This window comes from Pelodiscus sinensis, chromosome 5, assembly GCF_052426305.1.
Source record: "Pelodiscus sinensis isolate ZL-2025 chromosome 5, ASM5242630v1, whole genome shotgun sequence".
Taxonomy (NCBI): Eukaryota; Metazoa; Chordata; order Testudines; family Trionychidae; genus Pelodiscus; species Pelodiscus sinensis.
This window is the reverse complement of record NC_143056.1, coordinates 56009777-56024019: the sequence shown is the minus strand read 5'-3', so window position 1 is coordinate 56024019 and position 14243 is coordinate 56009777. Positions and strand designations below refer to the sequence as shown.

The following is a 14243-nucleotide window of genomic DNA, read 5'->3' as shown; positions in this document are numbered from 1 at the left end:
AAGAGCTTAAGTATGTACACGCTTTTCTGTCTCGGCTATCAAATTTGGAATTTCAAATAAACTGCCTGGATTTTATATCTAACAGAATTCTTCAATATTTTATAAATACTTTCTGTTTGTCTAAATATTTTTATGGCAAAGTCTTAAATACAGGCAGTCCCCGACTTACGCGGATCCGACTTAAGTCGGATCCTCACTTACGAAGGGGGCTTTCTCACCCTGGAGCTCGCAGGCAGCGGTCCGCCACCTCGACCTCTGGGGCGAGAAAAGCTGCTCCCGGTGCCCCTGGTCTGCTGGGGACCGTTTCCAGCAGACCAGGGGCACCGGGAGCAAAGCCGCAGCCGCAGCGGGGTCCCGCGCTTCTGAGCAACCCAACAGCACCCCAGCTGCTCTGCCCCAGGCGTCCCCAAGTCAGCCGCTGCTGAAACTGACTAGCGCTGACTACAGGAAGCCCGAGGCACAGTTGCTCTGCCCCGGGCTTCCTGGAATCAGCTGCTGATCAGTTTCAGCAGCAGCTGACTTGGGACTTGGGGTTCTTAAGTTGAATCTGTATGTAAGTCAGAACTGGCGGTCAGTTTCAGCAGCGGCTGAATCTGGACGCCAGTTCCGACTTGCATACAGATTCAACTTAAGAACAAACCTACAGTCCCTATCTTGTATGTATCCCGGGGACTGCCTGTATGTGTTACTGTTATAATTCTCCCTGATACTGTACTTCTAATCTGAAAACGTCATTTCATGGTCGTGCATTATGATTTTGAAATAAACAGCTAAAAGTTAAAAAGGACAACAATGCATAGTAGTGATCATGTGTAACTGTTTGATAATCTCATTGTCTTTTATTCCAGTGGTGGAAAGGACAGCTGTTATAATATGATGCAGTGTGTGGCTGCTGGGCATCAGATTGTTGCTCTAGCCAACTTAAGACCTCCTGAAAACACAGGTAAGAATGCTTTATTGCCTGTAAGAAACTTTCTGAAATAGGAAACAGGCAAGACACAGCAGTATCTGAATTAAACCCTGCTATTTTTTCACATTTGGCAGTTATCCTAGGTATCTTTACAGGAAAGATGAAAAAGGGGAGAGAAAATTTAGAGAAATTGTTAAAGCCACATGTGAAGCATCAAATGAGAGAAAACAATACAAAAAAATGAAAAATGGTAAAGAATTATGCAGTTTAAAAGGAGGAAGACCCACAAATACTTTTTTGTACTCCAGTAAGGGGAGCAATGGCAGTACTGAAGATAGTAAAAAATGAGTGACATTTAGAATTGTCATTAAAATATTAAAATAAACAGGAAAGTTTTAGGGTGAGATTTGAAAAATAATTGACTTTTGTGCCATTGGAAGGGGAATGAAGCAGCATGAGTAAAAGAGTGCCACCTTTACTCTCCACACTGTGGAGAGGAGGAGGTGTTCATGCTGGGAGGAGATATTCACATGTGACTTTTTTGTAGAGTAGGTGAATATACATTCAGTAGGTTGGGGCAATAGGAGTAAGCACTGGGGGCTAGGTTGGGCTAATTTATTCCCTTGGGACTCAGGACAAACCATCTCTAATCTTATTGAAATGTTTCTTGCAAAACTAGAGTATCCATATAAACATGTAGAATGGATGGACAACTCATAAAATGTTCTCTGAAAGTGTACGTACAGGTTGAACCTCTAAAATCCGGGACTCTCTAGTCTGGCAACATCGGACCACATATATTGCTGGACCAGAGATCAAACTAGCTACAGGCATGAAGGGAAACAAGAAGACCTTTTATAATTACATTAAATGCAAGCGGAAGACCAGGGACAGGGTAGGCCCACTGCTTAGTGAGGAGGGAGAAGCAGTAACAGGAAACTTGGAAATGGCAGAGATGCTCAATGACTTCTTTGTTTCGGTCTTCACCGAGAAGTCTGGAGGTGTGCCTAACGTAGTGAATACAAGCAGAGAGAGGGTAAGTTTAGAAGATAGGATACACAAAGAACAAGTTAAAAATCACTTAGGAAAGTTAGATGTCAGCAAGTCACCAGGTCCTGATGAAATGCATCCCAGGATACTCAAGGAGCTGATAGAGGAGGTATCTGAGCCTTTAGCTATGATTTTTGAAAAATCATGGCAGACAGGGGAGATTCCAGAAGACTGGAAAAGGGCAAATATTGTGCCCATCTATAAAAAGGGGAATAAGAACAACCCAGGAAACTACAGACTGGTCAGTTTAACATCTGTCCCAGGGAAGATAATGGAGCAGGTAATTAAGGAAATCATATGCAAACACTTGGAAGGTAATAAAGTGATAGGGAATAGCCAGCATGGGTTTGTGAAGAACAAGTCGTGCCAAACTAATCTGATAGCTTTCTTTGATAGGATAACGAGCCTTGTGGATAAGGGAGAAGCGGTGGATGTCATATACCTAGACCTTAGTAAGGCATTTGATACGGTCTCGCATGATATTCTTATTGATAAACTAGGCAAATATAACTTAGATAGGGCTACGATAAGGTGGGTGCATAATTGGCTGGATAACCGTAGTCAGAGAGTTGTTGTTAACGGTGCTAAATCCTTCTGGAAAGGGATAACAAGTGGAGTTCCGCAAGGGTCTGTTTTGGGACCCGTACTGTTCAATATCTTCATCAATGACGTAGATATTGGAATAGAGAGTACGCTTATTAAGTTTGCAGATGATACCAAACTGGGTGGGGTTGCAACTTCTTGGAGGATAGGGACATAATTCAAAATGACCGTAGCAAGTTAGAAAAATGGTCAGAGGTAAACAGGATGAGGTTTAATAAAGAGAAATGCAAAGTGCTCCACTTAGGAAGGAACAATCAGTTCCATACATACAAGATGGGAAGCGACTGTCTAGGAAGGAGCATGGCGGAAAGGGATTAAGGGGTCATAGTGGACCACAAGTTGAATATGAGTCAATAGTGTGATGCTGTTGCAAAAAAAGCAAATATGATTCTAGGTTGTATCAACAGGTGTGTTGTAAGCAAAACTCGTGAAGTCATTCTGCCGCTCTACTCTGCACTAGTTAGGCCTCAGCTGGAGTATTGTGTCCAGTTCTGGGCACCACATTTCAAGAAAGATGTGGAGAAATTGGAAAGGGTACAGAGAAGAGCGACAAGAATGATTAAAGGTTTAGAGAACATGACCTATGAAGCCAGGCTTCATGAACTGGGCTTGTTTAGTTTGGAAAAAAGAAGATTAAGGGGGGACATGATAGCGGTTTTCAAATATCTAAAAGGGTGTCACAAGGAGGAAGGAGAAAATTTGTTCCTCTTGGTTTCTGAGGACAGGACAATGAGTAATGGGCTTAAAGTGCAGCAGGGGAGGTTTAGATTAGACATTAGGAAAAAATTCCTAACTGTCAGGGTGGTCAAATATTGGAATAAATTGCCAAGGGAGGTGGTGGAATCTCCCTCTCTGGAGATATTTAAGAACAGGTTAGATAGACATCTGTCAGGGATGGTGTAGATGGAGCTTGGTCCTGTCTTGAGGGTGGGGGGCTGAACTCAATGACCTCTCGAGGTCCCTTCTAGTCCTATTATTCTATGATTCTGTTATTCTAAATACACCCTGGTCTGGGCTGGTGGTGGGGAGCACATCCCTAACGGGGCTGGCACAGTGGGTAGCATAGCCTTGGGCAGGGCTGATTGCAAAGAGCACAGTTCTGATTGGGGCTGGAGGCAGCAGGGTCAGCGACCAGGAATGCAGCTCTGGATGGGTGGGGCTGGTGCAGTGGGAAACACAGCCTCAGTCAGTACTCGTGCAGTGGGGAGTTCAGCCCCAGCCAGTGTTGGAGGCAGTATGGTCTGCAGCCAGGTGCAGAGATCTGGCTGGGGCTGGTGGCAGAGACCTCAGCTCTGGCCATGGCTGGAGTCAGTGGGGTCAGCAGCTGGGCACACAACCCAGACCGACGCAGTGCAGGGTGCAGTCCCGCCCAAGGCTAGAGACAGTGGGGCTGGCACCTGTCCAGGGCTGGCGCGGTGGGGACACAGCTCCCATCAGGGCTGGCACAATGCAGGGCTGGAGGCAGCAGCAGGGAGCGCAGCGCCTACAGCCAGGTGAGGAGCCTTAACCTTCCCTTATCCAGCAAACTCCATTGTTCAGGACCACTCAGGTCCCGGACAAGGGAGGTTCGACCTGTAGTAGCAAATGTGGTGGAAAGTTAATTGAGGTGCTCCAGGCAGCAGTAGGGTCTGTCCTGTTCATTTTTTTTGTCTTTTATCCCTATTGCCTGGAGAACCTCAAGTAATAAAGTATCTGGATATTCAGAACTAAATGGCAGCTTGAAAGGGACACTGTTCTTTTCAGGCATCAAATTTTATATACATTTAAAAATACTCATATTTTTCTTAGCAAATTAACCAAAATTGATTTTACAAGATAACACCATTGTCACCAACTCGTCGATCGCAATCGACGGGTTGATTGCGGGGGCACAACCAGTCGATTGTGAAGCGTTCCAGCCTGTCCCCTCATTCCCTCCCACCCCCAAGAAGGGGCCTGTGCTGATGCTACCTCCCACAAAAATGGAGGTAGCGCCGGCTTCCTGCTGTGTTTGTGTGTGTGGGGCGGGGAGAATGGGGGAGTCCTGCAGCTGCGAGCCAGGTCCGGCATCTCACGATGTGCGCAGGCTGCTCTTCCCCTCCCCTAAACAGCCGGTGTGCTTCCTGAAATGCCGGGTCTGTCGTGCCACCGGGGACTTCCTTCGCTGTGCTTCCTGCGCGCAGGGCGGAGGGCGGGGGGAGGAGAAGTCAGCTTCAATTTATCAGGAAGCAAGCTGGCTGTCATGGGAAGCGTAGGAAGAATGTGCGCTTCCTGAGAAGTTGGAGTTGGCACGCAGTCCTGGGACTCTTACACCCTCCTTCCTTTTCTGCTCCCTCCCCTCAAGCAGGAAGGCAGCAGGGGGAAGGAAGCCCCCGGTGGCACAGCAGACCCAGCTTTTCAATAAGCATGCTGGCTGTTTGGGGAGGAGAGAAGCAGCCTGCATGCTTCCTGAGACCCCGGACCTGGCGCTCAGCTGCGGGAACTCCAGGTACCGGCTGAGCTGTCCCTGTCCCCTCCCCCTGGCCAGACCTCTATGAGTACGTGCTCCAGCCCCCACCAGCACCTGCCCCTGGCTAGATCCCTACCAGTAACCCCTCCCTGCATCTTGGCCAGATACCCACCAGCACCCTGCTCCTTCCTCCTGGTCAGACACCTACCCCCAGCTTGCTCCTGTACCCTATTTCCACCCAGATTCTGCACCCCATCCCTATCCTACTCACTGGCAGCCCTGTCCTGCACGCTAGATCCCTCATTTTTGGCCCTGTCTCAGGTTGTAGAGGGGCCCACAAATTCCACTAACCCTGGAACCCCAGAAGAGTTAATTTGGCCTTGAGGCTAGATTGTCATGGGAGTGAGATGTCTCAGTTGGTGCCACATTAGTGAGGTGTGCGGTTTTTTGGAGGGGTTGTTTTTTAGCATCTCACTTGTGTGGCCCAACTGACTTTTCTGTGGGTTAGTGACTCCTGACTCAAAACAGGTTCCCCGCCTCTCTCATAAATAAGACAATGCTGAAACATTTTGCGTCTGATATAATATTTTATTTAAAAAGGAAGCCCGGCCAACATGCCCCCAGTTAGGGCGAAGCCCCATCTGGCCACAATATCATAACACACCTGCACCCCCCAAGACTCCAAACCTGAGCCTATCATACACCAGAACCCCTGGTCCTGAGCCTCTCACATCCCCAAACTTCTGCACCCCCACATCCCCAGTCTTCTGCCACAACACTCCTGCATCATCCACACACCGCAAATCTTTGTACTGAGCCCATCATACTCCTAAACTCCCTGCCTTGAGCCCCTCACACACCCAACTCAAACTCCTGCACCCACACATCCAAAAGCCTGCGGCTTGCTTAGCATCCCAACTCTGCACCTGACCCCAACACTCTCCAGCCTGGAGCCCCCTCCCAGAGCCAGCATCCACTTCTCCACCTCCCAAATTCCCTCCCAGAGCTTGCACCTCTCACTCCTTCCCATACCTAAATCCCTGATTCTCCCCCTAGAGCCCACACTTCCTGTCTCAACCCAGTGAGAGTGAGTAAGGACTGGGGACATCAAATTATGGAGAGAAGGGGAACAGACAGGGCAGGGCCTCAAGTTAAGGGGTGGAGTCTTGGGAAGGGATGACGGTAGATCTTAGTTTGCCCTGACATTTAAAAAGTGATCTTGGGTGTAAAAAGGTTGGAGACCACTGAAATAACAGAACTCTCTAGACCATTTTCATCAAATACGTGCCTTTGTTACTATTGGAAGTCACTATGCAGATTTTAAAAATAATTTCACTTTATAGTAAAGTCAGCTTCTTTTGTTTATAATGATCAGTTTTAGCATATTATGCTTCAATCAAAGTTTGTTTCACAGCTTGTTTCAGTGAACAGGGGGGCTCAAGAGCCTGCCCTCACTGAACAGCTTGCAGGATCCGAACCAAAATTAAGGAAAGTTCCAGAACTATTCGGGGTAGTCTTAAAATCAAGTGAACTCTATCCAATTTACCAGTGAATTGTAGGTTTGAGCAATAATTAAGTGCTCTTCTTTATTAATCAGTTGAAAAAATTATCAGTAATGATCACAGTTGTTGGGTAACTCCTAAGATATGTAATATGTGAATAGCAAGGTTTGGGGGTTGGGGCTGCAAGTTGTGTGGTGAGTTCTACCCCCAATTTTTTAACAGAAAAGTAAATTGAAAAGTCCCAACAACAAAGATTTCCCTTTTACACTGAAATAACGTTCTGTGAGTGTCAGACTGTCACTACTAAATGTATTAATGGTTAAGTTTCAGGAAGTTTTAGCAGCTTATTTCTAACTACTAGAATAAGTGCTGCAGTGTGTTCTATATATATTGCCCTAAGTATGCTTGAAATACAGGTAAAAACTTTGTGTCTGTGCCTCTGGGCTTGTGCTCCTCATGCATAACAAAACAAAGCCTCGATTGGCTTCCATTGGTTCTGGGTTGGATCCATAGTGGGAATTTTGTGGATGAATCCCAGGAAATAATAGGGGAGAAGTGAACACCCCCATTGTGAGGTAGACAGTTGTATGAGACATGTTATTATATGTAAATATATATGGGGAGAAATTCATGTTTTCCCATGTTTGTAGAGATGCCCTTATAGATGTGTGTGTTCGTGAACTAAGGAATATTGATTTTAGGTGCCCTTAGTGCTTGAAGTACAGAATTATGATTTTCTACGAATGCTGAATGATGTACTTAGTGTCATGTTTGTCTCTATTAAATTGTGGTGATAGCAACGGATGAACTGGACAGCTACATGTATCAGACAGTTGGACATCATGCCATAGACCTGTATGCTGAAGCAATGGACTTGCCCCTCTATCGTCACACCATAAAGGGTACCAGTGTGGACACTGGAAGAGTGTATACCATATGTGAAGGAGATGAGGTTGAAGATCTTTATCACCTTTTGAAACTTGTTAAGGTATGTTGCATGAGGAATTTTACTTTTCAGAATATCAAATAATAGAAGAGCATTAAATAAAACATTATTTTCGGTAAATGATCCCCTTCTCATAGAAAGTTTTAAAAACTTTAAAAAAATGTATTTATACTCCCATATAATATTTGTTTTCTGTTGTTATTCCTTACAGTATAAATGTATGTGAAATGGAGGTTTAGTAGCTTAATCTGTTGTTTACACTTGAGGGAGACCGTACTGATTATCCCATATTTTAAACCAAAAGCCTTAATCATACACAATAAATAGATATCCATAACAAAAAAATGCATGCCAAAGAATTCAGAAAATATATGTATAGAGAATTATTTATTAAGAGAATGTGATGTAAAGTTCTGAGATTTATGCCACTGATGTAATATTTTGCTTGTTTCCCACTGGTTCTCATAGATTTTGTGTGCATTTTACTTATTACTAGTGTACAAGAGATGATGCATTTGCTTTTCCATGGACTTACGTATTATAAAATAAAATCCAAAGTGATAGAAATTATTCATTTTGCATTTCATGCTCCAAGTATTCTCAGGTACTTTACAGTTATGTTTTTTATGTTGGTAGTGCAGTTACTATGTTCAAATGCCATTAGCAGTAGCATAACACATTCATTTTAGCAACAAAATCATTCTTTCAATAAAAATTGATATATTGATTAACATCCTGAAATTTATTCTAATGTTTATTGAAAATATCATGGGATCTCTATTACCTGGGTTTAAATCAAATCCTATTGAGATCGGTAGAAAGGCATCCATTGGTTCCAAGGGTTTCTGTATAACAGACAGAAAAGAAGGAACGATAGAGATGAAGTTTCTTCATTGTCTTCATTTTCTTCATTGTCCTGAATGTCTTACGACTGATTGTATTTGTAGCTTCCAGAATACATAACAACATTTTTGTAAAGGTCAGAAGACAGTATTAATTGTGACAGTTGTCACTAAAATGAAATGAATAATTTGAATATTACTTGCAGTTCTAGAAAAAGACTTCCTTAGGTTGCCAGAAAGATCATTCTGATCTCCAATTTAAGTATTTGGTACCTTTCCAACAATAATTTTATTTTATTGGGTTTATAATTGATAAACCTGCAAACTTCATGCTTAAATTGCTTGTTCGTTATTTTATATTAAACATTTTATGAATAAGTTGTTAGTAAAAAGAAGGTTATAGAGATCATAAACTGTCACTCATTATGTCCTCCTTCGGTTGTTTTAAGCTTTATTTAATTTTAGTATCATAAAGTTGGGAATTTCTGAATTGGTTACTCATTCCTCTGAAGTTGCTTTCTTTCTGCTGCTGTCCTTCCAAAGTTTCTTCTCATGGAATGGGTGATATGTCTGGGATACAGTAAAGTCACAGTCAGTGTCACTGTGATGGAAATCTAGTGGGAAGTGACCTGAACTCAACATGTTATACTCCTACTTTCTGAGACCACATGTTACATTTTCCAAAGCTTTTTAATCAGTGCAAAACTCTCAAAGGCTTCAGAAGGTCAGGATTTTGCCCATAATATCCTTTACTCTGGAGTACAAGATTATTGATGTTCCTTCTAAATCTTTGTGGAACAACAGGACACTGGGGGCAATACAACCAGTCCAGAGAGATCAGTGATTTTTTTTAACAGAATATATATAGGAGGCAGGACAGGTATTTGAGGAAATAAGCTGTAACACTTTTAAAAAGATTTTTGAACCATGACAGCATTGGAGAAGGGAATTACCAATATATGCTATCTATTGGAAGCTTTGTGATAACGGCTTTCGTTAATTAAAAATTGGGAGATTAGTGGCAATTAAGAAGAAATTTCCCTTTCGATCTATGCTGTCTGTAGAGAAATGGATGCTTTGCCACTATCTTTATAGTAACAGACAGTTATGACATAAATTAATGCTAATGTTAAATCTTGACAACTTCTGCTTTGGAAGTTCATACATGATAATTATAACTATAGTTGAAAGAGATGTTATCAAGTTGTCTGGGACTAAATAACTGCTTCTCTCTTTGTGTGGAAATATTAATTCCACAATAGGATATTTTTCAGACATAAATATCGGAAATATATTGCCTTTATGGTAGATATTGTATACCTTATAGTCAAATCCATATATGAAATTCTGATGTAAAAATTGTAATAGAGTTTTTTAATGATCTAATTAATAATTGAGTAATTATAGGAAAGAAGGAACCTAGAGGAGCTATCTATTTTTATGCTTATCTTCACTAGTTTTTAGAAAAAGATGGAATTGTATTTTTTTTTACATTTTGTATGTTAATGGAAGTAACATTGAAATAATTTGATTTTTACTTTTAACTAGTTATTTATTACTCTATGCATTTTTGTAACTTTAATGTGCAAGTCTTTAACCACCAATAGCTTTTTTCTACATGATTCCAATTTTCTTTAGATAGTGTTACAAAAATATGTTTTCATAGAAAACTCACTTTACTGCCTGTTGAAAGTAGAAAAAAATAGAAGGTTTTTAATAATTCAGACTTTGTAATAAAAGTCTTAAGGTGGAATAATTTGAAAGTCATGGCCAAAATAACATCACTCTTTTTTTTTCATGTAACACTTTGGATTTGAAGATTCAGGAAAGGGTGTGTCTATCTGAAAACCACATTAATATGTCTAGCTTTCAGTTTGTAAAGTATATTTATACTTCAAATGCTCTTTTAATGATACGTTAAAATAAACCACATTGAAAAAAAAAGTAATATGAATTGAAAAGTATTAATTATGTAAAAAACAATTTTATGAAAACGGGACTTTTAAAAATGTAAATGTTCTGTAGCATTGTTGAAACCTCACTATAGCAATTTTGTGCTAGTACATAAGACTGCAAGAGTAAAAATGACTTCAGACAAAGTTGTAATAGAGATTTTTAATGATCTAATTGACCATTGTGATGATGTGTTCCACACTGAAATGTGTGAAGTAAATTAGATTAATTTTAAAATAGTCTACTGTGATAGTAGGGGATAAATATATATAGCTCCCTTCATTTTACATATAGGACTGGAAGGTACCATTTAGGTCACTTAGGCCATTGATACAAGTACATTGTATGGATTTATACATATAAAAATGCCAAAACACCTACCAGTGGCGATGGCCTGAGTGATGTAAACAGACTCTTCCAGTCCTGTGATTAACCTGTGGGAATATATATATTCTTCAATTTATAGTAGCATGTGTGTTGACTGTGGGATATATACATTCTGAACAATAAAGGATAATTTAATTTTAATATACTAGACAGGTCACTGTGAGGCTTACTGAATCCATGTGTCCACCAGCTATGTGTATTTTCTTGGAGGATTAGAGCCTATGGCCTGATTCAACAAAGCATTTAAGCACCTGTTTAAATACTTTAAGCCATTGGGACTTAAATATGGGCTTTTTAAGTTCTTTACTGATGAAAGCCTAAAATGGTATCAGATCTCCTTAGTTATCTGAATTTTCTTGTAGTGTCACATCCTCCTCTTCATAGTATGTGTTCGAAGTCTGAAAAGCACTGAAGGGAGCAGGCCATGGAGAGCCTATACATGGCCATTCTCAGAAACACCTATCATCCATCAGTCGAGGACAGGTACTTAAATAGTCCTCCACTACTGTAGTGTGTGAAGCACAGGTTGGAATGGTGGCAGGTCAATTGAGCTTTGGAGCATTGGATGTTTGTGGGTCTTGTGGTACAGTGGACATATAGATATTACAGCTGGATGCACATTACTTTGTTGGTGTTCTGTACCAGGCTGTTGGGCTTGGATAGAGGATTCTACTCTCCACTTATCTCGTGAGCAGATCTCCTTAGTCACACTGTGTGAAGGAAACCAGAAGTTGGCTCTTAGTTGATAAGGTTTGTTGCTAAAACAACCTTTACAGAGTTCTTCAGGTTCATTCTGTGCTTTTGAGGTAGGGGTGTGTGTGTGTGTGTGTGTGTGTGTGTGTGTGTGTGTGTGTGTAAAATGTATAACAAGATGGCTTATTAGATGATGAGCTTTCGTGGGCCAGACCCACTTCCTCAGATCAAACAGTGGAAGAAAATAGTCACAGCCATATATACCAAAGGATACAATTTAAAAAAAATGAACACATATGAAAAGGACAAATCACATTTCAGAACAGAAGGGGGATGCGGGGGGTGGGGGGGAAAGGAAGGTGAATGCCAGGTGAATGCCAGTGAGTTAATGATATTAGAGGTGGGGAAGGGTAGATGTCTGTCTATTAACTCACAGACATTTCCCCTTCCCCACCTCTAATATCATTAACTCACTGGCATTCACCTTCCTTCCCCCCCCCCCCCCACATCCCCCTTCTGTTCTGAAATGTGATTTGTCCTTTTCATATGTGTTCATTTTTTTAAAATTGTATCCTTTGGTATATATGGCTGTGACTATTTTCTTCCACTATTTGATCTGAGGAAGTGGGTCTGGCCCATGAAAGCTCATCATCTAATAAACCATCTTGATAGTCTTTAAAGTGCTACATAGTCCTGTATTTTGTTTCAGCTACACCAGACTAACACGGCTACATTTCTATCACTATGTAAAATGTATGTTATAGATCTTGTTCTTAATAAGAGTTTGAAATATTAACTTGTCCAATATCATAAAAATCTTCTGACATGATTATTTTTTAGTTTACCCAAATATTTATAATTCTGTCTACAATTTCTTTTAAAGAGATTCACGGGAATCCATTTTCAAGTATGATTATTACATATCCATCATCTCCTGCATATTACCAAAGTTATTTTGAGTTCAGTGGGAGTTCTCTGTGTTTAGAGGGCTTTGCAAAGTTAGAGCTTTAAAGTTGACCAGTAAGAAAAAAAACATACATGAGAAAAATAGGGACAGTGGACTTGAGATATAATGGATAATTTCCTACTAGTCATCAGCTGAAATATAAATATTGGAACTAGATCAATATAAAAATGTGTTGACAAAATATTTTATTTATTTTTTTATTTATTATTTTATTTATTAAATGCCTGTTGGACCATATCATGTCATTAATTTTTGTTGGGAGGAAGTAAGAGGAAAATAGAGTGGAATTTTGCTTTAAAATGGAGACTCAGCATGGATCAGTAACCTTACTGGATGGTCCGCGAGGGAAGCCAGTTTAAAAACCAGTTCCCCTCATGGACCTGCCGCTGGTCACCCTGTGCTGCTGGCTCTGATAAAGAGGCAGCAGTGTGGGATGGCAGCAGCTCCAGTCTAGGGGGTTGGTCTCTGCTTCTGGACCTAGTGTGAGCTGGAACTGAGCTGGGCTGCCTTCCAGCCCGGCTCCTAATACACTTTAAATGCAGAGCTGCAGCAGGGATAGATCCTGGACCCATTGCAAGCCAGGACTGAGCCAGGCTGCTGGCCAGCCTGCTAAAAATTTTACTGGCAGGGGAGGGGAGCGAAGAGAAATGCATTAACCTATAAGCTTTTGCTTATCGGTTAATCAACTACATCCCTAAGTTCAATAAGGACAAATGCAAAGTACTCTACTTAGGGAGGAACAGTCAGTTTCATACATATAAAATGGGAAGTGACTGTCTAGGAAGGAGTATTGTACTGCAAAAGGAGATTTAGGAGTCATAGTAGACCTCAAACTAAATATGAGGCAACAGTGTGACATTGTTGCAAAAAAAGCAAACATGATTCTGGGATGCATTAACAGGAGTATTGTAAGCAGGCCATGAGAAACAAATCTCTCTATTCTGCGCTGATTAGGCTTCAGCTGGAGTATTGTGTACAGTTCTGGGCACCACATTTCAGGAAAGATGTGGAGAAATTGAAGGAAGTCCACTAAAGCGCAACAAAAAATGCTTAAAGGTCTAGAAAACATGATGTAGGAGGGAAGACTAAAAGTATTGAGTTTGTTTAGTTTGGGAAAGAGAAGACTGAAAAAGGGACATGACATAGCTTTCAAATATCTAAAAGGGTGTTACAGGGAAGATGGAGAGAAATTATTCTCCTTAACCTCTGATAAGACAAGAAGCAATGAACTTAAATTGCAGCAAGGGAGAATTAGGTTGGGCATTAGGAAGAAAACTTCCTAACTGTTAGGGTGGTTAAACACTGGGGCTGTCTCTACATTGGCGCAGTCTTGCGCAAAAGCAGCCGCTTTTGCACAAAAACTTGCTGCCTGTCTACACTGGCCGCAAGTTCTTGCACAAGTACACTGACATTGTAATGTATGAAATCAGTGCTCCTTGCGCAAGAACTCTGATGCTCCTGCTCAGGAATAAACCCTCTTGTGCAACTGTTCTTGCACAAGAGGCCAGTGTAGACAGGCAACATGAATTTCTTGCGCAAGGCCCTATGGTTAAAATGGCTATCAGAGCTTTCTTACGCAAGAGAGCATCTACACTGGCATTGATGCTCCTGCACAAAAGCACATCTCTTGCACGAACACACATGCCAGTATAGACGCTCTCTTCTGGAAGAGTTTTGCACAAGAACTCTTCTTCAAAAGAGTTCTTGTGCAAGATCATGCCAGTGTAGACATAGCCTGTGATAAATTGCATAGGGAGGTTGTGGAATCTCCAGTATTGGAATTTTTTAAGAGCAGGTTAGATAAACATCTGTCAGGGTTGATATAAATGGTGCTTCGTCCTGCATGAGTACAGGAGACTAGACTTGGTGACCTCTGAAGGACCCTTCCAGTTCTAGTATTCTGTGATTCTATAATAAAAAGCACCTAGAAGACAGGTGAGCTGGTGGGTGGTTGAAGAGATC

General features: G+C 41.4%; 1 protein-coding gene across 3 annotated transcripts in view; it reads left to right on the top strand.

Moving 5' to 3' along the window:
• DPH6 (diphthamine biosynthesis 6) overlaps positions 1-14243 on the top strand; it is a 349028-nt gene that overhangs the window by 4538 nt on the left and 330247 nt on the right. For 2 of the 3 annotated variants that reach the window (XM_075927014.2, XM_075927013.2), the window contains exons 2-4: positions 849-943; positions 4890-5030; positions 7291-7481. In XM_075927014.2, the coding sequence (XP_075783129.1) occupies positions 849-943; positions 4890-5030; positions 7291-7481 (427 nt within the window). The remainder of the gene's footprint in view (positions 1-848; positions 944-4889; positions 5031-7290; positions 7482-14243) is intronic. The other variant, XM_075927012.2, reaches the window with a different exon arrangement.